Genomic DNA, 25,940 nt, shown 5'->3' on the forward strand with positions numbered 1-25,940 from the left:
TACAAAGAAGTTTCCAGAAAACAACACATCTGCATGTGAGGAACTGCCCACAGCTCAGCGCGGCGGGTGCCAGACCACAGGGGGCCGGGGCGGGAGAGGCCACGGGAGCCAACCGCTCCTCGAATCACCCTGATGGAAAAAACGGTCCAGCTCTCGCCAGTGCACCTCAGAGGCAGGCTCCGACAGGACAGGCACACGCCTCAGGACCTGCAGACTGCAGGCTGAGGAAGAGGCGAAGCGGGCTCCCCGGTTTCTGAGCCCCTGGCTGGGGGGAGGCCACACTGCTCACAGGAGGAGGGACAGACGAGGGCAAAGGATGGTTGTGGCCGATGTTGAACTGAAGGAACCCAAAGACCGCCCAAACGGAGGTAGAGAGCGTGGCGCTGAGGCAGGTCTCTGCGAGACAGAGCAGAGGGCGTGGCTGAAAGTACAGGGATCACGGCCTCCCCAAGTCCGCCTGCACAGACACCCAGGACAAAACAGCCACGGCTGCAGCCACCGCACCGTCCACACATTTCACCTGCTCCAGCTGAACCCACACAGCCCTTCCGTCCTCCAGCTCTCCTTGCACAACTGAAACATACCTGGGTTATGCGCCCCTTACTACATCCTGACTCTTCGGCACCTAGAACAGTGCCTGCCCCGTAACAGGCACTCGGGAAGTATCTGAACACAGTGCTGTGCACGTGACAGGCGTACACACACAGCCGTTACACACCCGCCACTGAAACATTCTCTATCTCTGCAACATCAAACACATGCACACTGCTCTGCGCTCTGTGGGGTGGGCGATATGAAGGGGACTTTAGTGCTGGCCCAAAGCACTAACTTCACAGCTCAACCCAGGCATCAGGAGTGCCTTCTTGGACCAACGGTTCCTACTCCCCATCCGTTCTTGCCTCCAGCTCAACCCATTCTCCACACAGCACCAGCGTCATAAAAACCCACCCAAATCACCTCAACCCCTCCCTGAGAAGCCACAATACCCTCGGGCCCTCAGAAGTCCTTAAAAACAAAACAAAAATCCCAGCTCTGCTGGGGAAGGCTCCACCTGACTCCCAACTCCCTGGTCCCCCTCACCTTGTTCGTCTTTTCCCTCCGCCTCCGGTCCAGGAACCTCCGCAACAGCTTCATGGCCTGACGCGGCCAAGTTGTTCCTTGCCCCCTGGCCTTGGCCCCAGCAGGCCCAGCACCGGGAAAGCGCTCAGGCTGGCTCTGCTCAGCTTCAGATCTTGGCTCAAACGTGAGCCCTCCGAAAGGCCTTTGCTGGACCACGGTGTGCACACAGGCGGCCTGCCCACACACCGGGTCGTGTCTTTCCTCTTAACTACTTCCTCCTGTCAGGGTGCGCTCACAACCTGTACTGATCGTGAGAAAGGATCCGCTCTGTCAGCTCTCTGAGGACTGCGATCCTGTGTGCCTCCACCACTGTCTCCCAGGAGCACGGAACCTGGAACCCGGAACCAGATATAGTCACAGAGGGGCTGGGGGTGGCGCTGGCTCCTGCAGACGATTAAAGGGACAGAAACAGGAAGACAAGAAGGCAGAGCTGGGGGCCGGCCCGGTGGCACAGTGGTTAAGTTCACACTCTTCACTTGGGCGGCGTGGGGTTTGCTGGTTCGGACCCCGAGGGCGGACCTGCACACCACTTGTCAGGCCAGGCTGCGGCAGGCATCCCACACATAAAGCAGAGGAATTATGGGCACGGATGTTAGCTCAGGGCCAGTCTTCCTCAGCAAAAAGAAGAGGACTCACAAAAAGAAAAAAAGAAGGCGGGGCCAGCCCCGTGGCACGGCACTTAGGTTTGCACGTTCCGCTTCTCTGCGGCCCAGGGTTCGCCAGTTCGGAACCCGGGTGCGGACATGGCACCGCTTGGCATGCCATGCTGTGGTAGGCATCCCACATATAAAGTAGAGGAAGATGGGCATGGATGTTAGCTCAGGGCCAGTCTTCCTCAGCAAAAACAGGAGGACTGGCAGTAGTTAGCTCAGGGCTAATCTTCCTCAAAAGAGAAAAGAAGGCAGGGCTGCTTTCAAAGAGATGGCAAGTTGAGTGTGTAGAAAAGAGAGAAGATGCAAATACTCCACTACTACTTTGAAGGGATATATTTAACTGTTTCATAAACCAAACACAACAGAAATAAGCCTGATTTTCTGGGGGGTCTGCCACCTCCTCCTACAAGAGCAGCAGTCAGTAACGGCCACCAGAGGGGCACTATCTAAACTGAAGGGGACGTCTAGAATGGACCCTCAGTCAGCAGTCACTGAGCTAGTCTCACCTCATGCGGACTACGAGGTCAATTCTCCCTCATTTACTCACCAGCTTAAGCCCAGCAAGGGCTTGATGAAGCCTTGCTAAGAGCACTCAGGATGAAACGACAGGGGCGCGCCGCACCCCACTGGAGATTAGAGCAGTCCCCGGGAGAAGCCTGGGTTCCTCCACCAGAGCCTCTCCACTTGGCACCTGCTTCCTGAATAGTAGTAACTCCTCGTTGTGGGGGCCGCACTGCAGAATGTGTAGGAGCACCCCTGCCCCTAGCTGTGACAACCAGAACACCCCAGACACTGCCCAGTGTCTGCACCTTCCTCTGTCACCCCAACCACCCGAGCTGTCCCCCGCATCATCTTTCGTCCTTTCTCCTCCTGCCGACCGGGCTGCACCTGCACCTTCTTCCTTTCCAGCCCCCAGCACACCTCATACCGCTACCAGTTTAGCCTCGACCTGTGCTCTGACAACCAACACACCCGACACAGGTCGACTCAGGCGTCACGAGGTCGTGGCTTTAAGACCTTACTCCCGAGGGCGTTCTGAGTCCTACAGACACGCCCCGTCTCAGGCATTGGTGGACTCTGGGGGACCCACAACTGGGGTCCCACCCACAATTCAACCCAAATAGATTCTCTTTTCTCAGTCTTACATACTGGAGCTCTCTGAGTGAGACGTCTTATTAAAATCTCATTCGGTGCTTTCAAAAACACTGTAAAATCACTGCACTAGATTTCAAGAACAAAATCTGCATTTTCAACTTTAAAATGAAACCGGAGGGAAGCTTAAAAGCAGTAATTTGTTTAAACACTCAAAGTGAAGACTCACATGTGATCAATTCACAGAATGTCACTTAACCCCTTCCAACTCTTAAGCCTTCTCCTCTGCCACTGCCAGCCTGTCATCACAAAGCCTGCCCTGGGCTGGCTCAGGGCAAGGGGAAGAGGAGGGAGCAGTGCCAGGATGGAGCGTCCGCGCAGCAGCTGAGAGAGGAGCCAGGAGCGGAGGTGCTGCCTGTGTGTCCTGGTGGGGTGGGCCACCTGCTCCGTCTTTCCCTGTGTACGTGGCTGGGCCAGGGCAAACGGGATGCTGAGTAGAAAAAGAACAGGGGGTACTAAGCAAGGACTAGTGGGTTTAGGTTGCTCTCATAACAATAACGATCACTATACTTACTAGGACTCTGACATCTTGCTTCAGATGGAGAGGGAACACCGATTTGTTTGCCCACGTCCAGCTACATACACGAACAGCCTGCAGGAGATCCACTCACCAACAACTAGAAAAGCTGGATACACTTTTAAGACTGTTTGAAGGCATCAAGGAGATACTGAGGCAGCCAACTGGAGGGGCAAAGATTCCAAACAAAAGGGCAGCCCACTGAGGCCAGTCTAACATTCCAAGAGCCACTCTCTCCCTCAGGGCATGGGACGATCAGGTGTTCCTCAGGGATTTGGGGAAATGCACCAATAAGCTGGGAAGAAAACAGCAGAAAGCCAAGCAGAAAGTACTGGCTAACAGAGCTCTGGAGAGTTCCATGGGGCTGGGAAGACAGAAATTCAAATACAGGCCTGACAAATCAGACGGGACTTAAGGCGCCAAGATCTCTGAGAAAAGGGAGGCAGAGAAAATGAGCCCAGCACTGTGCAAAAACTGCCTGACAGGCTGAGCCTTCAGGAATCTCATTGTCTTCAGGTGACAAAAATTGGGCTTCAGGACCTGCCAAGGAGGAGGGGCCCCGGGAAACACTTCAGGCTTTCAGATGGAGACCCGGGGGCTACACCCTGGGTGAGAGGGCAGATGAAGGCAGCTTATAAGGACTGAGGCTTACAAAGACCGAATCCAGCCTAGAGTCGCTCAGAAGCTGGCTGAACTGAGAGTGTCTGTCCTCTGGGTGTGTGTTAGAGGAAGCGCTGAGGGAAGACAGCATCACCTAGAGTCTCCACAGGTTTTCATCCATAACGCCCAAGGTTCCCTTAGAAAAATAACAACAAACAGGACCAAGAGAAAAAAGGAAAACAGAAATAGAAACAGACCCTGAGGTGACCCACACAGTGTAGTTATCAGATGCAGACTTCAACTGGTCAAAAATAGACTTGACAAAATGAAAATTTTCACCAAAGAATCAAAACAGATTCTAGAACTGAAAAATAGGGTAAGTGAAATTAAGAACCCAACCTATGGGTTTAAGCTCAGGTTGAACACAACTGAAGAGAGGATCAGTGAACCAGAAGACAGGTCAGTAAAAAACAGCCAGATAGAAGTCACAAGAAAAAAGTCTGGAAAATACAGAAGGAGCCCAAAAGACATGTAGGACACGGTAAAAGGTCTAATGTCCATATAAATGGGGACTCCCAAAGTGAGGAAAGACAGAACAGGGAGTAAGAAACATCTACAGACAATGGTCAAAACTTGTCTGAAAGTGATGAAGGAATCAAGTCATTGACTCAACAAAGAAAACCACACACTGGTTTTCAGCAGTCCTTCGGAGTGTGCCTAAGGCAAGAACAAAGTGTCAAAAGGAGCCAGACGAAAAAAGGCACCACCTTCAGTGGGACAACAGGAACACTGAGAGCTGACTTTTTAAGGAAAGGGAAGGAAGCCAGACGACAATGGATTGGCATCTATAAAATGCCGAAAGAAAATAACCACCAACCTGGAATCCTATACCCAATAGAAAGTCAAGACAAAATATAGACTTTTCACTTCAAAAGTGAAGACAAAATACAGACTTTTCAGGAAACAAGAATGAGACAACTCATTGCCCACAGGCGTGAACTAAAAGGATTATGAAAGCAGTTCTTCAGGGAAAAGTAGTCTCTGACAGAAATACGAAAAAACGAGGAGTGAAGAGCAACAGAAAGGGTCACTACGAGAATCAACCTTCATAAGCACTAACTGTGCAAAACGAGGATAATGCCAAAAATGTATCTAAAATTCAAAAGTATGATAATGACACAGGAGGCGGGAGGGAGTTCAGTGCAGTTCAACTGTCAAAGGAAACAGCAGTGTCAGGAGGTAGTAAAAGCAGTAAATAAGGCTCAAATGTAAAATGCACCCTGTATCTAGGAATGTACACAGCCAACAACCTAAGAGAGAAGTACCGAACTAAACACCACGATACGTCTAACAGAAGGCCAGAGAGAAACACAGCACAGCACAGGTGGAACAAACAGAGAACAGATAGTAACATGGTACCTACAAACCAAAATACCAGCAATTATATTTAAGTGGAGCAAATGCTCTAATTAAAAGATAAAAATCGTCAAATTGATTAAAATCAAACTAGCTGTATACTCTCCACAGAGGCACGCTTAAAAATACAAGATCACAGACAGGTGAAAGCAAAACATCCCCAGGCCAACGCTACCTAAGAGAACACTGATGTGGCAAAGATCACTATCAAATAAAGCAGCCTCAACAGCAAGAAGCCTGACTAACGAGGAGCATTTCACAATGATAAAAGTGCAATCCACCAAGAAGATAAAAACGCTAAATCTGAATGCACCTCACAACACGATCTCAAAAGACAGAAAAATTGATAGAAATAGAAAAGGAGAAACAACCAAAGCCAACATCACAGTGGGAGGCTTTAAGACACATCTCTCAGTAACTGATAGAAAAAACAGACCCAAAAAAAGTACAGGTGTAGGGGTCGGCCCAGTGGCGCAGCAGTCAAGTTCCCACGTCCCACTTCGGCGGCCCGGGGTTCGGCGGTTCAGATCCTGGCTGCAGACCTACACACCGCTCATCAAGCCATGCTGTGGCAGGCGCCCCACGTATAAAGTAGAGGGAGACGGGCACAGGTGTTAGCTCAGGGCCAGCCTTCTTCAGCAAAAAGAGGAGGACTGACGGTAGATGTTAGCTCAGGGCTAATCTTCCTCAAAAAAAAAAGTAAGAGTGTAGAACTGGGCTGCCCAGTAAACAGTCACATGCAACTATTAAGTACCTGAAATGTGCCTACTTCAAATTGAGACGTGTTGCAAGAATGCACACCCGATTTTAAAGACTTATCCAACAAAAAGAAGGCAAAATATTTCAGTAGTCTTTTCATGTTGATTACACATTGAAATTATAATATTTTGGATATTTAGGTTAAATAAAATACATTATCAAAATTAATTTCACCTATTTCTTTTTACTTTATGTAATGTGGCTACTAGAATCTAAATTATATGATTAACAAACTTGATCTACCTGGTATACATACAACACTGCATTCTCACCGATAAATAACATTTTCAAGGGCCCAAGGAACGTTTAACAAAAATGAATGTACGCTGGGCCATTAGGAAAGCTCGACTCATTTCAAAACGTTGAAATAATGCAGGGTGTACGTAGAGATTACAACAGACTGACAGTTTACGTCCCCCTAAAATTCGTCAGCCCCAAGGTGATGGTGTCAGGAGGCGGGGACTCTGCGAGGTGATTAGTCTGGAGTTGAGAGAGCTCCCTCGCCCCCTCCGCCATGTGAGGACAGTGAGAGGCTGGCCGTCTACGAACCAGGAAGCGGCCCCTCACCAGCCACGGAATCTGCCGGTGCCTTGATCCGGGACTTCACAGCCTCCAGAACGATGCAAAATAAACTTCTGTTGTTCATAAACCAGTTAGTCTATGCATCTGATTATAGCAGCCCCAAAAGACCAAGACAGGGATCTTCATGCAAGGAAGGTAGAAACCAACAAAAAGCTAACCAGAGAATCCCCACAAACATTGGGAAGTCAAGTGACATAATTCTTTAAAAACTTTATGAGTAAAAAAAGATACCACGATGAACATCAGAACATGTTTTCACACAAGAGAGAACGAAAATGTGGCTTTCAGAACTTGCGGGATGCAGCTAAAGGTGCACTTACAGGGCCAGCTGGAGCCTCACATACATAGACTGGAAAAGACGAAAGAGCCAAAATCAGTTAAGCATCTATCTCAAGAAACTAGAAAAAAGAACAGCAAACAGAACACAAAGCAAATGGAAGGAAAAAAGCATAAATTAACAAAATAGAGAACAAATACTAAACAGAAAAAAATCAATAAAGCCAAAAGCTGTCCTTTGAAAGGGCTACTACAATTCATAAGACTAGCAAGACCGATGAAGAAAAAGAGAAAAGGACAAATTACCAATATCAAAAATTTTTAAAAGGGGATATTACAAGAGATCTTGCACAAAATAAGGATATTATGAACCATATTACACTTAATAATCGGAAAGTTTGGGTGGCCTGAACAAATTCCTAGGAAAAAAGAGCATCTTACCCAAACAGACACAAGAAGAAACATAAAATCAGAAAAATCCTATTTCCACGTGAATAACTGAATCTGAAACTAAAAGCCTTCTCACAAAGAAAACCTTACACCAGCTGGTTTTGCTGGTCAATTCTTCCAAAACTGCAAGGAAGAAAACACCAGTCTCACAGGGGCTCTTCTGGGAATCAACAAGGAACGCTTTCCACCTTGTGTTAGGAGACGAGCATGAGCCAAACCTAACAAGGACAACACAAGACAGCAAAGTTACAGACCAAGCTCTCACAAACACAGACGCAACAATCTTAAAATATTAACAAACAAAATCCGGGGAAAGCAGAATACATCAAGGTCAGGTTGGGATTCTTCTAGAATTGCAAACTAAAAGGTAAATCACCACATAAAAGGAAAAAAACTGGACTGTCTCAAAAGATGCAGAAAATGCACTTAAGAAAATTTAATAATTTAATTCATGATTTAAAAAAACATTTAGCAAACTAATAGAGGAGAATTTGGATATTTCGATAAAAATATTTATGGAAAAGCTACAGCCAACATCAGATATAACAGTGAGATACCGAAAGCCTTCCCTCTGACACTGGGAGGGAGACGAGGATCCCTACCCTCACCACTTCTACTCAGCACTGTGCTGGAGGTCCCAGCCAGGCCAGCGAGGCAAGAAAAAGAAAAACGAGTACAGCACTTGGAAACAAAAAAGAAAAGAAACTGTCTCTTGCAGACATACTTGTGAACACCTACAAAATACAAGAAGAATTACTATTAGAAATAAATGGATTTAGCAAGTGAATACGCAAAAATCAATTCTATCACTATATAACAGTAATAAACAATTACATAATATATTTATAATAAAATAAGAAATGTGAAATATCTATGAATAAATGTAATTAAACATGTAGACGATATATATACAGAAAACTGTATAGTATTAAGACAAATTAAAGAAGAGCTAAATAAATAGAAGGCTATATTGTGTTCATGGATTTTAAAACCCATGTTTTTTCCCTCCGAGGAAGACTAGCCCTGAGCTAACATCTGCTGCCAATCCTCCTCTTTTGGCTGAGGAAGACTGGCCCTGAGCTAACGTCCATGCCCATCTTCCTCCACTTTATACGTGGGACGCCTGCCACAGCACGGCTTGGTAAGTGGTGCGCAGGTCCACAGCCGGGATCCAAACCTGCAAACCCTGGGCCGCCAAAGCAGAGCGCAAACTTAACCGCCGCACACCGCGTGGGCCCCTGTAAGACCAATATTAAGAAGCTGTCATTTCTCCCCACGCTAGTCTACAGATGAAACGCAATCTCAGTGAAAATCAGAGCACGTTTTCCGGGGAGAGGCGGCCACGCAGACTCTACATTTTAACCGAGGATGTAAAGGGTGAAGATTAGCCCAGCTAGCCTTGCACAAGAACGAGGCTGGGGGACTCAAATTACCAGATGCCAGGACAGGCTAAATCTACAGCAATTTACACAGCGTGCTGCTTGTGCAAAGACGACAGAAAGACCAACGGGGCAGAGCGGAGTCTAGATCCAGGCCCGTATATTTACGGTCACTTGCCTGATGACACAGACGACACTGTCGTGCACTGGGGAGAGGAGGGTCTGTTTAATAAATTATTCTCGGTCAACTGTATAGCATACACTTAAGGAAAAAAAGGAACCTTGGCCGTTATCTCACACCACAAACAAAAATCACTCTCAGATGGATTACAGGTCTAAATGTGAAAGATAAAATCAGAAAGCTTTTACAGGATAATATCTTCATGATCTTTGTGATACTATCTTCCAATGAACACAAAGAGCATTCAATATTACTGAAAAGACTGATCCATCAGGCTAGATTACAATTAAAACTTCTGCTTATCAAGACACCACTGAGAGCCAAAGGGCAAACATACACAAGAATGTAAAATAACCTGCCACACACACATGTACTCAGAATATATAACTTGTACTCAGAACATATGAAAAGAACTCCTTCAACTCAGTAAGAAACAACACAGAAAACCCAATCGAAAAACGGGCAAAGGACAAGCACTCACAAGAGAGGATCTCGAAACCGCCAACAGACACACACAAAGAGTCTGCTTCTGCGCATCCCCGGCCACCGGGCAGCGGCCAGCCTACAGCACACTGAGCCTCCTCCACTCGGTGCCCACCGGACAGCCGCAACGAACGAGCTGACGACACCAAGCGCTGGGGAACGGCGGACGGCTCACACACGGCTGGCGGCAGCACCGCCACTTTGGGCAGTGTCTACTCAGGTTGGACAGACGCAGACCCTGGCCCTCTGCAGTGCCACTCCTGTGAACACCAACAGAAACGCATACACACCTGCACCAAAGAAACAAGCACGAATATGCAGGGCGGCGTTCGTCTGAACTAGGAACATCCAGAATACCCAAGAATGGCAGAAAGAATAAATGATGGTAAATTCAGAGACTGGGTTCCTGGGCAGCAGACAAGAAAGAACAAAGCTACGAGACAACGCGAGTGGATCCCACAAAGGTACTACTGAATGAAAGAACCAAGAAACCAAATGTACGTATAACTTTATTTCACTTAGACAGTCAAGCACACGGGAAAGTCATCAATGGTGGAAAGCCAAGACCACTGCCGGCTTTGGGGGACAGTTCCTGGGAGTGGGGACGAGGGGGCTTCTGGGAAGCTTGGCCATGTTTCACTCCTTAATGTAGGCGGTATATTACGAGAGTGTGTTCACTTAGTGAAAAAGTCACTGAGGTGCACACTTACGCTTGGGGAAATTCTCTGATGTATGCTACAGCTAAATCTTTTATAAGTACAGCATTACGTGCCGACATAAAGTGCCAGGAAGACAAATGCATTTAGTTAAGCACATGCCTCTCTGGTCACACTATTAGCCACGAAACATGAGACAAACGCCAGGAATCGGAAGGGTCCTGAAAGTGTTCACTCAGTGGTTCCTGCGTTTCTGAAACGCTGGGCTCAGGGACCGCTGACGTCACCACCTTCTCCACCCGGCGAGGCATTTCCAGGCTACAACACTGAGCAGTGGCTGGAAACAAACCACTGAGCGACCGGCTCCTCTGCCGGTGCGATGGCCTCCGCCGCTCCACACTGGACTGCACACACTCCTGTCCCTTCCCTGCGAGGGCCCCTGAGACCATTCTCTCAAAAACCACCTTATCAAATACGTGGTATCTGACACACACTTCAGTGTAAGTGCCCCAAATTACATGAAAACAAACACAGCTACAAAACCAAACAAACAAAACTACTGAAAAGATAAATACATGAAAATCCCAGTAAAACATAATTTGACCAATCCTTCTAAGCTGTGGTAATAAAATTTGACCTAAACGAACTTCGTAATTTATAAGATTCAGAGGACAAAAAACTTAATGATTCTCTAACCCAACAGAGAAGGAGCATTATAGCCCTGCATAGCGCGAATTAGATGTTAAAAAGGAAACCCAGGGCCTGGCCCCGTGGCCGAGTGGTTAAGTTCGCATGCTCCGCTGCAGGTGGCCCAGTGTTTTGTTAGTTCGAATCCTGGGCGTGGACATGGCACTGCTCATCAGACCACGCTGAGGCAGCGTCCCACATGCCACAACTAGAAGAACCCACAACAAAGAATACACAACTATGTACCGGGGAGCTTTGGGGAGAAAAAGAAAAAAATAAAATATTTAAAAAAAAAAAAAAAAAAAGGAAACCCAAATGTTTGGCTAATCAATCTTTCAGAAGGACTGACTAAGCCAAGAAGCGCATTAAGCTTGTCATTACTCATCTCCTAAGTCAGTGCTGCAGACCCATCACGAGAGTGTAAGTGTGCACCCACTCGGTCCACCTGAAAGCACCACAGAGGCACCTGTTATGAGCAAGTAAAATGGCACCAAGACAGCACAGAGGCCCCCGGAATCCACGTACCCTCCACTTTCCTAGGTGCCGCTTTCCTCCTTCACCTGCCATGACACCTCACTCAGCTCCCGAAGGAAAGGCTCTGACACCCTGGTCCCAACGCCAACACACCGGGACTAACAAGTTCAGTGTGACTCTAAGCTTTGTAACTCTCATCCGCCAAGGACAAAGTTCCAAAGGGGTCAACCTCCAGTCTTCCACCCCCTAAAACAGATTGGATTTACAAAACACAGGTGTTCTAATAAAGGTGGTGTGTAAAAATATTTTCTCTGTGAAATCCATCCTATTTGTCCACTAAATTTCATTAGGATATTGGAAATATATGATGAAACCCATGGGAAATACACATTTAGCGAGAAATGGCTTAAGACGACAGGTCAGAAGGCACCACACAGCGGGGGGCAGATCAGTCATCGGAGAAGGCAACTTTCACAGGGCAACTTAACAGGGGCACCCTCTGCCCGGGGAACACCACAGGGGCCCCCCCCGGACCTGCAGGATAGTGGCCCTGGGCCTCCGTGCTTTCATAGACGGCCTCTGGGGCGTAGGCCAGACCCTGCTGGCTATCGGCGTCCTGGTAGTCGGCGGCCTCGGTGCTGTACACGGGTTCCGGCTCGCTCACGGGGCCTCTGTAGCTCGGCTCGGCCTTGAACGAAGCCGCATCCTGGGGAAGAGCCAGGGAGACAGTTCACATGGGCCAGGCGGGTCGCTGCCACGGCCAAGGGAAACACACGGACCACTTCTCGGTCCAGCTGAGACCGAGCAAATGGACACGGAGAAGAGGAGGCAACACCTGCCGACGTGTGCAGACGGCTTCGATTCTAACCGTGCTAAGTGTGTTCAGAGGGACCACGTGGCACTTCTTCCTGAATAACCCCCATCCTCACCGTCCCCCAGCGCCCGCAAATCCTGCAGGAACTGGAACCCGCACGGCTGTCACGAGCTGAGCGCTTCTCAGGCTGTCGCCTGGGGCAGGTCTGGCCTGTTTCTTTTTCAGGTCCCAGCCCTCCGACGGCCACCCAGCAGCTTCACAATGTCACCCCATCACACGGCCAGAGCTGGCAAGGCCGCGGACAGCCGGGTTCTGTCCTAACCAAGTCCTCTGGCAGAGGGGCGGGAGGGAGGGAGCACCAGGTCACGTGCAGGAGGAAATCACCAACTCCCTGGTCACAAGCACCGGGACTTCCAAGCTCGAACCCAAGTCCTGAACTCCTGATCATCAACGGTGGCTTTCACCAGTGTTTCCAACGAGGGTCCTCCTGAAGGCGCCCTCGGGAGCCAGAGGCGGCGGGGCATGGGGAGAAGCTCCAGGAAGGGCCGGTGCTCAGGCACCAGCTCTCGATGGAGGGTGAGCAGCACAGTGCATGCTGCCTGGGAGAGGTACTATGAAGGCCACAGAGAGGGCACTCCACCTCCAGGCCAGGTACCAGGAGTCACTCAAGGGTTAAAGAGGGAGGGACAGAGCCAGAGGCTCCTTTTGGCAAGGTCCCCCTGGATTCAAAGGGAACGGACTGGAGGATTAAAGGCCAGGCCATGGTGTGGGGGCACGAGCTGGCTGCCCGCACCCTCAGCTTAGTCATGTGGGGGCACCGTGAGCAGGTGGGTGCTACGGCGGGCATCCCACACTGGCAGCACCCTATTCTCCTATCTTCCAGCAACGCCACCTCTGCCCCACCCAGCACAGGGTTCCAGCAGGGCTGCTGATCTAGGACCCACCTCCCATCCCTGCCAGGGACAGCATGCCATCTTGGCCTTCTCAAGAACCAACTGCTCAGTGACGGGCCAGTAGTGGAACATGATGGGGGGGGTGGCTCAAGGTCCCCGTTTTCCATTGGATTACGAATTATAAGGCCACATCCAACACACCCGCCCAGAAGTCCAGAAGGACACGGCTGCCACACAGAGGGAACAGCAACACAAGGAGATGACCCTGGTGGTGATGAGACTGTGGACCTGAGGCCAGGCCTGCTGCCCCAGCCCACAGCTCTCCCCGCATCCTCGTCCCTTTATGCCTCAGCTGATATGAGTTAGTTCTCATCCCCTGCGACTCAATGATCTTTGAGGGCTAATGTCCAGGGAGAGAAGACGGGTGTGGGAACCAGGACAGTGGCCGCAGGGCCAGAGAAGGGATGGAATTCGGGGCTCAGCCGGGTATGGCCATGGATGGTGGTGGCAGGGGTGCTCCCGAGAGAGGGAGATGCGGACACCCCGTGACGGAGCGAAGGAGAGCTGAGGCAGGCAGCTCAGTAACTCAGATCAGGAGAGAGCATGGGGATCCGTGTTAGCAGGCCCTGGGGACACAGGCAGGCACTAGGCACTGACGACACAACTGAGGAGAAAGGGCCAAGGACAGAGGCTCTGGAGCAGACACGTTCAAGAGGGGCTGAGGGAGGGGAGAGCTGCAGAGGGCTCCAGTGAAGCGAGGCCACGCGGGAGAGGCAGCTGGGTGCCGCAGGATGCGGATTCTAGAAGAGCGGGGTCAGCGCAAATGCAGCATGACCACGTGAGCTCCGGACCAGAAGCCATCCACTCGGTGTTCGGAGACCCCACTGGGGGGCTGCGGGCTGGCTGAGCAAGGGGGCCTCGTCCAGGAGCCCAGTGAGGACGGCCATTCTCGGTGAGAAGCAGGCCGTGTGCCCGGGAGCGTCCCCCAGCACCAGGAGGCTGCTCGCCAAGCCGCCCTCTGTGGATGGGCACCTAGCAGAGCTGAGGAGGGAGCCCACGCCGTCCGCGGTGGCGGCACTGCCCCAGGAGAAATGGCTTCAAGAAGCCAGAGACTCACTCACAAACAACGGAAGACCCACCTCACAGACGGGGCTCGAAGGCGGCCTCTCCTGTGCCGGCTGAGGAGCAGGGGACGCGGGCGGGGTCTGCTTCCCGGCTCTGGCCTGCTCCTGTGATCGACAGACACGCAGCACTCAGAACACGCCTAGGACACTCTGGGTCACCAGGCCGCCTCCGCGGCAACACGGCTCCGGCAGAAAGAGCAGAGAGGACCAAGCACGGAGACCGAACACCAGCAGGTCTTAAGGGAAGTTTGCTCTGAAGTGAAGGTCACGCAGTCAGTCAAGTATTCTCAAGAACTAGGACCTCGGTGGCCTGTAATACTCCTGCTGCTACCACATAAGGCACAGGATTTACTCACTGTGCAGTCGGCAAGGCAACAGTACCACTACCGAGCTACAACCCCCGGCCCACCCAAACCCAACTCAGACTTTTAAAATGGACAGAATGTATTCTGCACGTAGTACGGACATGAATCTTTGGGGCTCAGAGCGAGGACTGTCATGGACAGAATACGGCCCCTAAACAAGCTGACATCCCAGGCCCCAGATGCTGTGAACACGTGACCTCACAGGGCAGAAGGGACCGCAGATGCGACGAAGTTAGGCATCTGAGATGGGAGACAATCCGGGATTATCTGGGTTGGCCCATGTCATCACGGGGTCTTACAAGAGGGGGACAGCCATGTGAGAGAGAGAGCAAAGCAGAGGGTGCAACGCGGACGGCCCCAGAAACTGGAGAAGGCCAGGGAACGTCGTCCTCTCCAGCCTCCAGAACGGACGCGGCCCTGCTGACCTGTTAGGACTTCTGCCCTCCAGCACTATAGACAGGAAATGAGTGTTGTTTTAAGCCACTAAACTTGTGGTCATTTGATCCAGCAGCTACAGGAACGAGTTCTGCCAGCTGGAAGGCTGGATTTTTCTCCAGGTTTCAGACGAGGAGACTGAGCTCCCGGAGAGGGTAAGTCACACACCCAGGGACGCATGCCAGCGAGGGGCAGAAGCGGAATCTGAGCCCTCTCCTCCCCACCCCCCAGGAGAGTCCCAGCACCACAAGTCACTTGGACGCACCCACAAGTACTTGAGGCAGCAGAGCGCCTCCTCGAAGGGGCTGTGCCTGGGCTGGGCGGCCGGGCTGAAGGTGGGCTTGCAGAGAGACCGGGAACTGCAGAGGCACAGGGCCACGGATTCGTCTATGAATCACTTCTAGAAACATGTCTCCAGGCCACGGGCTCTAGGACAGCCCCTCTCAAAGGTGGCAGGGTATAGGCAGACTCCTTCCCAGAGGCGGGCTTCCAGGATCTGAGAGTCAGGCGTACGGGACCCAAGTCAAACTCTCCTCGCCTGCCAGGAGGGAGCACTCAGAAGACATGTGCTGTCGGGGAGCCGAGTGCTCCAGCGCCCTTCCACAGCCCAGGGGGTTCTGCTGGGAGCAGTACTGTGCCGACGGAGACTCGCTCTCACTGGGGAGGAGGAAGAGAGCAGACGGGTGGCAGGGGCTGGGGACAGAGAAGGACAACACACCCGAAGGGACAGCAGGAGAACCTCAAAAGGAGAGAGGTTAGGTGACGATGATCAAAAGTTTTCTTCTTCTCAAGCAGCCCATCCCTTCTGCATCTTGTGGATGCTGAGGCGACTTAGATGGCAGGGGTCAAACTTCTAAGGCAAAAAATGAGGAGGGCACTATTTGAAAAGAAGACCAAGATAGCAGGAAAAAATGCCTTGTAGTCTGTGAGCGTGTGTTCTGCAATGAAAGAAAGCTAACTTACAAGCAGCTTACTAAAAACTTGAAGGAGACATGTCTAAAAGTTTTCCAGCAATTAAGGAATAGTAAATGGTAACCGTAAAACTTGCTCTTATTCCGACTTCGCCGCACGTGGTAAGACAGCAGGGCTTATTTAACTCACGTCCTCCGCGTCGGCATTTTCTGTCTATTGCATGTTAATTTCCTCGATTATCCACGTTCTCAACATTCCCCCCCATGATTTCGGGCAGAACGTCCACAGAGTTAAACACACCTTTACGGTTTATCAATGTTGCATGCATGACTTCAGACTCTACCTCGTCACTACCCTAAAAAGAGTCATGATGAGTGTCTCCACCCCCATTTCATGGACCAGAACATGAGGCACAGAACAGCGAGCTCATCTGTCACGGGTCGCCCAGTTGGTAGGCGAGAACGTAGGGACCTGAGCCTTCAGACACCAGCCCCCCTAGGACAGGTTGAGGCAGGAGGAGCCCACCCCTCCGGCTCACCTCCCAGGCTCCCGCTCCTACCTTCTCTGGTGGGAAACACTACAAACACTCACAGGAAAAGGCAGCAGACCCAGGCTGCAGACCCCTGGACTAGAAGAGGCCCTCACACGAGCAATCACCTGAAAGGACAGACTGCGGCAGCCTGGACCAGGCCCAAGGAGGAGAAGGAGCGAAGGAGAGAGTGCCTACTCCAGCTCATGCACAGGCGCTACAACACATCCCTCGGGTCACAGCCAGGGCCGACCGCGTCCAGGGGCACCAGCGAGCGTGTCTGAGCAGCAGGTGCCACAGGACCCTCCCAGAACGCGGTTCCAGCAGCGAGAAGGGCCCTCGCACACGTGCAGTTAACCCAGCTCTACTTTGGGAGGCACCCACCAAAGCAGATCCCCACGGCCAGAGAGCACAACACGCAGTGTGGGAAAGCTGCCTCTGACCCTCTGCAGGAATAAAGAGGATCTTCCCTCAAAAGGCAAGTCAATTTCTTTCCTGAAAATACACAGGAACGACTCTGCTCCCCATTCAGCTCCATCTCTCCACTCATGCTCCATCTGCTCCTGGTGCACATTCTGCCAACTACCCTTTTTTTTGAGGAAGATTAGCCCTGAGCTAACATCGGCCACCAATCCTCCTCGTTTTGCTGAGGAAGACTGGCCCTGAGCGCACATCCGTGCCCATCTTCCTCCACTTTATATGTGGGACGCCTGCCACAGCATGGCTTGCCAAGTGGTGCCATGTCTGCACCCGGGATCTGAACCAGCAAACCCCGGGCTGCCGAAGCAGAACGTGCGAACTCAACTGCTGTGCTACTGGGCCAGCCCCCCAACTACCCTTTGCCCTGAGCATTTTCCTGGGACAACCAAAGAGCGTGGAATTTCCTCCTGGAAAAACCACAGTGCCGGTAGGGGGTCCGCCAGGACTCACCTGCTTCGACAGGGACAGTCTTCTGATACGTGGAGGCCACCTTGGCGACATCCTCAAGGATTGAAGCATTCTACCGAGACAGGAAAGGAACATCAGGAAGGCACTGTTCTCTGCTCCTCACACCCCGTGACGGCTGCCACCTCACCCAGACGGCAAAGCCTGCCCTCGACCTTCCCAAAGAGCCCACCGGGGAGCCCAAAGCTTTCGTATCTCCTTCTCTGTTCTGCAAGTTAACTGAGGCATGAAAAGGGTTACGACACACACTTGCTGGTGACGACGTGGGTCAGCGTGAGAAGAAAAAGTACACACGTGAGGAGGGATGGACAGACGGAGCACAGAGGATTTCTAGGGCAGTGAAAATACTCTGTAGGGCAGTGCAAGGGGGACACATGTCCTTACGCACGTGTGCAAAGCCACAGAACGTCCAGCACCAAGAGTGGACGCTAAAGTCAACCGTGGACTCTGGTGACGACGACCTGTCAGCGCAGGCTCGCGGACTGTACCCAACGTCCCAGCTGGCGGAGGATGCTGATGGTGGCGGAGGTTGTGCGTGGTGGGGGCGGGGGGCATATGGGAAATCTCTGTACCATCCTCTCAAATTTGCTAAAACTGCTCCAAAAAAAAAGAGTAGGAAAAAACCCAAAAGCATATCTACACCTGCGCAATCAGAAACCAGGTGCGGGTTCTGCACTAGCCCTCGCCCCGGGAGGGGACACAGTGCCACAAGCCTCGCCTGGCCTGACCGTCCACATCCCCCACAAGCGTGAGTACGGGGGCCCAATTCTGTCAGACGACACTTTGAGCGACAGCTGCTCCTTCAAGGCTGATGCTGACGCAGACACTGATGCAGACAGGCTCTGGGAACCACGGGCCATCCTCAGTTTCTTCGTGAGCAACCACTTCCCAGTGACACACCTGGGGCGTGGGACAGTCACTGCCTTCCTGACACAAATCAGGGGAGCAGGGCCCCGAGGACGTGGACCTGAAGTTAGCGGGCACTGTCTGAGGGTGACTGTGAGTGGCAGCTCCCTCCCGTCCAGGCACAGGCTGAGCCCTGCGCGGAGTGCCGCACTCACGGGCCAGGCCCCCACCCTCCCCCAGAGCCCCGTTCTCCCTCCACAGCCACCCCGCTCGGCCAGAGCACGGCTGTCCGCCCACCCGTCTGCCATGCCCAGCCACAGCCAGCCTGAGAGCCCGGCACCCGGGCCACCCTGGCCCCCCTGCCCCCCTCTCCGAGTGCGACCGCTCAGCTGCCCTGACCAAGCGCTCTCCCTTCCCAGACCACCCGCCCACCAGACCTGGCCTCTGCCACCTCTCTCCAGAACAATCTCTTCTCATACTCACTCCCTGCCCTGCCCCCCACCTCCGGATGTCCCATCAGGCTCCTGCCTGCCCTGTGGCTTCAGGGGTAGGGGCGTCAGCACCCTCCCCATGGGCCCCTCCTGTCGCCCCCATCTGCCCAGCCCAGCCAGTTCTCTGCCGTCACCTGGGGGCTTCCAGCAAACACTGCCCCCAACCTCTCATTCTCGCTTGCAGCGTCCCCACCACACCGCGCCCGACCTCCTCCACAGCATGCCCCCATCACCAAGACCCGCTTGCCGACTAGAAGCTTCTCCCTCTCACCGCCCTCCTCTACGCGGCGCCTGCTCCTCCCTCCCCTCGGTCCAGCCTGGCAACTCAAGGTCACGACCTGTCCCAGGTCCCACCTGCTGGACACCCCTCAACCCGTTTCCATCCCCTATAGGGACTTCACACCCGAATCCCTCCACACGCAGCTCACTGGGACCCCGCGCAGCTCCCTCACCTTCCTAAGCCTCAGGCCGCCAACCGCACAACACGGACGCCGTCACACCACCAACAGGAACCACAGTCACCGTCAGACACAGGCTCACCCAACCTCTGCGCCAAGCCACCACGCTGCCTCGGTCGCAGGCCCCCTCGTCAGCCTCTACCGTCCACGGCTGCGTCTCAGTGACCCCACATTCTCCACCAGCACCACCTCACGGTCTCCCTCCACATGCCTGTCTACGGCCTGGGCTCCCCTACACGTTCTGGTCTCTTCCATCTTAAACAGAACCATCCCCTCGGCTGACCGCTGCCCAGCTCACAGGACCACAGTGGGCGGAGCGGGCCCAAGCTTGCCGACTCTACGACTGACCCTCCCCACACGGTGCGGGTCCCTGCAGGCCAGCTTCCCCCAACCTGCCCCCCAACACCCACAACAATGCCCTCACCAGGACTCCCGGGGCTACCACGTTGCTCGCCCAGACATCGCCCCCACCAGCAGCACTGCTGGGCACAGGTGACCCCCCTGCCCCAAAGCTGTTTACCCTCAGACCAGCACCACCAGACCCTGTGGGCTCCCCCCACCTTGCTGGGTGCACTTCCCAGTCTCCTCTACCAGCCTGACTGCTGCCATCCCCAGGTGTGTCCCTGGGCCCGCTCACCACTCTGCAGGCTCTCCTCGCCTCCGACTTGACCCCGGCTCCGTCCACATCTGTGCAGTGGCCGTCTGCCTCTGGTCCAGCCGCACTCTCGTCCACCTGCCCTGCTGGGTAGCCCACCCCGGACACACCCACAGCCGACTCAGCTACCCACCCCTGCTCCTCCCAGGCGCCCCAGCTCAGCAGAGGCCCACCGCCCACCTGGGGCAGTCCTGCCTGCCCCTGCCAGCCCTTAAAGCCGGGGGCTTTACCTCCCGCCTCGCTGAGGTCAGTGCCGCTCTCCCTCTGCCACGAGCCCCTGCCCGAGCCAGCACCGCACCCTGCTCACACCGCTGAAGCCACCTCCTAACTAGGGCCACAGCCTTGCTGCTTCTCCGCAATCCACTTCCACACTGTGACCAGGGTCTTCTCAACACAGATCCTGTTTGTGTCACTTGCCTGCCAAACCCTTCGAGGGCCACTCAGGACTCATCTGATGAAGAACGAAACCTGACGTACGTAGTCTGCAGGGCTCCCCGAGATGGTCCCTCCCAGCTCCTCACCCCTCGGCCCTCCTCTGCAGTGAGACCCTAACAGTCTTTGCGGCGTCACCCCCACCCCCGCACACACGCTATGCCCCTGCTCTCCAGGCTCCTGGCCCATCTTCCCGGCATGCTCCACCCGTCAAAGCTGAGCCCAGCCTCTCACTTCCCCAGGACCCTTCTGGCCCCTCAGCCTGAGCCCTGGGCCTGCCACATGCTCCCAGGGCCCATGCGTGGTCACGTGGTGGAGCCCCTGGGTGACGGCCTCTGTGTGGTCAGCTGTGAGCCTGACAGCAGCAGAACTCCGTGAGGACTGGCCCTGCTCTCCTTGACCACAGGCCGGGCACAGGACCAGGCAGGACGGCCTCCGTCTTTGCTCAGGAGATACAAGCCACACGTGTCCTCGTGTGGACAACTCCACACCTGCTCTAAGTGTAGACTCTGCTATGGCTGGACCGTACGCTAGAAAAACGGCCGTCTGATACACTTAAGACTGACTCTCAGAGATCCGACACCGTGTGACAAAGTCCCCAGTGAGAAACAAGCGTGTTCCCCGGGACACCCGTGGGAGGCGGTGCTGTGGGCAGGACCTGCCTCTACACGGTCCCTGTCCCGTGGACCTTCCACCATGAACCATGATACAGATGTTCTAGACCCGCGCGCTCCCAGAGCCGCCGCCGCCACGCGTGCCTACTGAGCTCCTGACATGGACAGTGTGACCAAGGAGCTCAATTTCCAGCCGGTTTACCGCTAACTACTTTGGATTCAAACAGCCACACGTCCTCAAGGGTCTCGTGTTGGCCCCAGAGCCTAATGCCTGGCTTCCAAAGGTGGCCCCGCCACTTGCTGCTATGCTGTGGCCAAGCACTGAGCCTGCCTGGCCAGGGACCCCCAAATGCAAAAGGGGACAGGGACAGTCTCTCCCCCACAGCACGACCATGTGGGGTACCGGAGAGGATGTCCGTGACCGGTAGACGAGGCCTGGCATACAGGTCAGCAATCGGCACCATCAGTGATGACACGTGCCCGACTTAAACGTTCGTGCTTCTGAAAACCTGAGCCACACCCCACCCCAGACCATCCACGGAGCCGTGCGCTGACACACCAAGAGCTCCACGAATTCCCGGACCTCCTAAATTCCCGAACACGGCAGCAGAAGACACTCAGGCCTGGATCTGGAATCCTTACCTTGTCCATCCGGTCCTTCTGGACCCCGTACTTTCCGCCGAATCCTTTGGAATAGTCTGCAAAGTGGCACAACACAACACTTACACTTAGGCTGAGGACCAGCGAGGTGCCCGGGGCAGAGGCATGCAAACAGATCCAGAAACAGCCCAAGAAGACGCACCCCGAGCAGAAAGAGACCAGAACCGCACCCCGCGCGGTCCTCACTTGCAAGCTGAGTTGGTTTCTACCCGTGGTGTTCAGCACACAGGCGGGGGAGAAGCAGAAAAGGGGTGTGCGCATGCGCTCCGCGCTCTCCTGAGGGACAGAGGGTGCCGTGTGGGCTGGCAGGCAGTGAGCCGAGGGCCCAGCACAGGCGCGGGGCAGCGTGCCACTCCAACAGCACAGTCCTCCACCTGGCACCGCTCCCTCCCTACTAGGACTAGGCAGAGGCTCGAGGCAGCTGTTTTCTTGCTTTTTAAAAGAAAAAAAAAATTCCATGGGGAAATTCTACCAGCCAACTCTTAGGACGTAGCAACACAGATCTCCGTGACAGTCACACCGTCACACGGCCTTAAGGCCACGCAGAGCCAAGGCCGTCTCCGCACAGGCTGCCGGATCAGCACCGGATCAGGTGCGTCCGCCGTCCCTCGCCTGAACACGGCCGTGTGTTCCCAACCAGGGGACGGAGCCTACGCTCTGCCCTGGCAAGGAGGACCGTCCTTGTCTTCCGCTCGTGTGTCCAGGTTCTAACGGCCAAGTCCGAATTTGGACAGCAATTAAATAACTGCTCTAAGGAGAAATGTGTTCACCGTGTGGACTCCCAACAGATACACCTAGAAATTTCCTGTGTCTTCTTAGCTTCCTGTACATACCGTTTAGCTCTGTGTGGGGAAGTTATACGTAGGTGGTGTCGTCAAAAAAACCAAAACAAACGAAAAACACCTCCCACCCCTGGTCAAAAAAACACCACCACGATGAAACAGAGACCACACAGAACACGGCTGCCCCTGCCCCTGCCCCCCGGTGACCTGCGCCTCTGGCTGAACTAAACATGGTTCTCCCCGTCTCAGAGGCAGTCGGGTGGCTTACTCAGTAGGTAAGTCACGGTCAACAGCAAGAGCTCCAGCAGAAGGCTGCTGGGAGACCAGGGACACCCCGCTCCAGGATGGAGCCACGTTATGGGTTTAGGGCAACACACCCTGCAAACTACGGCCATGTCTTGCCAAGCACAAACCCCATGGTGCCAGGGAACAAGTGAATGGGGGTGGGAGGAGTGCAGGCGACCATGGCTCCAGCATACACCTGGGTTTCAACGCCCGAGTGCCCCTTGAGGGCACAGAGGGTGCTGGCAAGGCTGAGGCTGGAAGTCTGTGCTAGAAGTGGCCGCACTGGAGGGGAGGCGGGGGCGGGGGTGGTGAGCAACGGTGCCTTGCTGGGACTCGTGCTTGGCCAGCCTCTCCTTGTAATCAAACCCCACAGCACAGGAGTCCTGCCTCTCGGGCTGAACACCAAATCTGCCTCCGAAACCAGTCTTATAACCTGGAAATCCACAAGCAACAGTGAAGAAAACCGAGAGAGGAAACACAGTTCGGTTAGAATCGTGGGAGCATGGGCAAGAATCAAGTACATCGTTTAGAGAAAGGAAAAGCTCTGCCAGGCTCAGGGGCTGCAGAGCCAGCTCGCAGGCTCAGCAACAGTCAAAACTGGGCTCAAAGGTTAGAGGGCAAACTCAAACTCTTAACACTCCAGCCAAGATCAGAGACCGGGTTAGGAAATGTATTTCAAGTAATTCGGGAAAGCCACTCCATGCTTTGAGGTTTCTTTCTAGGTCCTACCCACACTGCAGACAAGAGAACGCATCTCTGCGCATGTGAAGAAAGAGACACGTTATACACGAGGTTACTGCACGGCAACGCGTACCAGCCCCACCTCCATCTGTGCTGGCTGAAAGGACGGGGTGAGTCTGGGGCTCACTCAGAGGTCTCCCGTCCCCACGTGCTACTTTCCCAGGGACATGGTTCTGTCGTGGAAAGCACACACTCCCGGGCAGAGAGGAGGCATCCCCTTCCACAGCCTACAGCACGCTTTATCAGCACCAATTCATGGACTGGATCGCTGTCGGCCCTCTGGCCGCCCGCTGAGGGCAGAAAACAGCATTCCCAGAGCTGCTGCAGGCAGTGACCGGCGCTCCAGAAGCCCAGTGACATGGGGCCTTCTCGCGGGAGCCCTCCCGTGGGAGGGGACGGGGGTTCCTCACTCCTCTAGCTGAAGGGCTGTCTCAAATCACGGGAGGGCTACGACAACCTCCCACACTGAAGACACAACACCACTGCTACAGAGACACGGCAAAAACACGGCACAGTGACGGACCTGGGAAGGGAAATAAACTCGGGAAACGATCCCAAGTAGGAGATTCAAAATGAAGGTACCTTTTTGGGATTCGTGCAGCTGCAATTTCTCCTGGTGATCCCGGCCAAGAGCACATTTGTCTTGTCTGTCTGTCTGCACACCAAATTTTCCGTCAAACCCTTTCACGTAGTCTAATTGATTAGAAAAAGGACACAAACTGGTATTAACGGATAGCCCGGGCAACAGAGAGAAAACATGTTTTTCAATGCACGTCAATACACACAATTCGCTCAATTCATCCCTTCTCTCTCAGATCTTCGGTAAAACTTTAGGTAACACTCATCAAGAGGCCCTCCTCATACAGCGTCTGGAAACTGACCCCATCTGTAATCCCAGCGTTCCGAATAAACGCAGACGGGACCCCACAGAAGCAGCGCCAAGCGATGCAGCTTAAGCAGCAACCGGAGCCCCACAGTCCCACCACTTACACACGCGACACTATTAGCACAAGCGGCACTGCTGGGGTGTCAGAGCCAAAACAACTGGCAAGAGTCGATCTCTCATGTAACAGCTGTGTTTCTGCTTTGCTGTTTTAAAGCTGGCTGCTTAACTGAGAGATGTCCGTATTAAGGGCTGCTGGTTACGCTCCGTCTCTGCCTGCTGCTCTGGTTACCACCCGTCCCGTTAACGGTCACCGGTTGGAGAGCTGGTAAGATGCAGGCACCTGTCTGGGACTCGTGCTTCTCCGTTTTGCCTTGATACTCAAAGCCGACAGCACTTTTATCCACCTTGTCCTTGTCGATACCGTACTTGCTACCGAAGCCTTCGGAGTAATCTAAAAACAAGGAAAGCAGTTTACAGGCCAGCAACACAACCAGCGAGCAAGCTGTGGATTCCAGCAGGCTTCAAGAAAGTACTTTTAACACTCAATTAAAAAAAATATAAACCAAAAATCTTTTAAGCTCACTATAAGATCACTGATACAGAAAATACCTAAAAGTCTTGCTCATATGTAATAACAGGACTAGGAAGAGTCCTATAAAGACAGCAGATTTATAACTGTAGCATCTTTCCTTCATTCCAAAAGACAGCATGGAGTAACAGTTTATTACAAAGCTTCTGGATCAGCACGAGCCGAGCAGCCGGCTTTTAATGGGTCCCTCTGCTTCATGGACCAGCACAAGGAGAGGCATGCAGGGGTGCCTGCAAAGACAGGATAAACCTGGAACGCCCTCCAGAAACACACGCCCTCCAGAAACGCCAGTGGAATGGTTCCCTCTGCACTAAAGGAGGACTCCATCGTGGGCACGTCAACGCACGAGCGCGCGGAGCAAACCCCTTCCGCAAAGGCCTGGGGCTGCCGAGGAGCCTGCCTGCCCAGGCACTTGGGGCTGTGCCCCCGACCTCCCAGAGTGGCATTTCCTCTGCCCCAGAGGCCTCTTGGGGAGAAAGTCAGTGCAGACTGCAAGGCATCCAGCAGCAGGTCCTGAGGAACTGGGTGCGCGTGGGGCAGAGGAGCACAGGTCTGCTCCAAGGAGGGAGGGAGAGAAGGCAGTGACAGCGACCCCGTGCCGCAGGCCACCTGCTGTAACGGAAGTGACGCCTGCGGCAAAGGGACACTGGGCTGGCCCACGGCCAGCTCCTCACAGAAACGCCAAGCCAGTGGGGTTTCCAGTGCTGGGTTTTGGTTTTGTTCTTTAAAGAAACCTGGGATTTTTTTTAAATACGTGAGCTCTCAGTTTTTATATGTTGGCAATCGTTTTAAAAAATCTAAATGTACAGGCCAAACAAAACAATGAGGAGAACCAACAGTTCGTGGCCTCTGCAGGAGGGACTGAATCTAACGCCCTCCACCTACAGCCCTCGCTGGGTGACGGCAGTAAGTGACCCGCGAGGCCGCCACAGCAAAGGAAGCCAGCACGGCTTCTGAGGACAATCTGGCAATCTATCGAAATTTTAATTCAGTGTTCTCTGACCCAATTCTATTTCTAGGAATTTACTCTTGAATAACCACTTAGGTACATAAGACACAGGGATAAGAATACTCATGCAGTCGACTTTTAACATCGAAAA

At 53.3% G+C, this 25,940-nt stretch overlaps 1 protein-coding gene across 16 annotated transcripts in view; it reads right to left on the reverse strand.

The window, feature by feature from the left end:
- The window catches only part of LOC111772089 (liprin-alpha-1), a 112,667-nt gene that overhangs the window by 84,388 nt on the left and 2,339 nt on the right, over positions 1-25,940 (reverse strand). For 8 of the 16 annotated variants that reach the window (XR_011423943.1, XR_011423944.1, XM_070229630.1 and 5 more), the window contains exons 3-6: positions 24,592-24,702; positions 23,948-24,058; positions 17,387-17,456; positions 14,231-14,320 (exon numbers count right to left, since the gene is read on the reverse strand). Coding sequence is in view for 13 of the 16 variants with exons in the window: in XM_070229630.1 (XP_070085731.1) it covers positions 14,231-14,320; positions 17,387-17,456; positions 23,948-24,003 (216 nt within the window). In the remaining 3 variants the exon portion in view is untranslated. Of the gene's footprint in view, positions 1-11,918; positions 12,091-14,230; positions 14,321-17,386; positions 17,457-21,539; positions 21,665-23,947; positions 24,059-24,591; positions 24,703-25,940 lie in introns of those variants that run through there. The other 8 variants (XR_011423942.1, XM_070229638.1, XM_070229636.1 and 5 more) reach the window with 5 other exon arrangements.

The sequence above is a fragment of the Equus caballus genome, chromosome 12 (assembly GCF_041296265.1).
Source record: "Equus caballus isolate H_3958 breed thoroughbred chromosome 12, TB-T2T, whole genome shotgun sequence".
Classification (NCBI taxonomy): domain Eukaryota; kingdom Metazoa; phylum Chordata; class Mammalia; order Perissodactyla; family Equidae; genus Equus; species Equus caballus.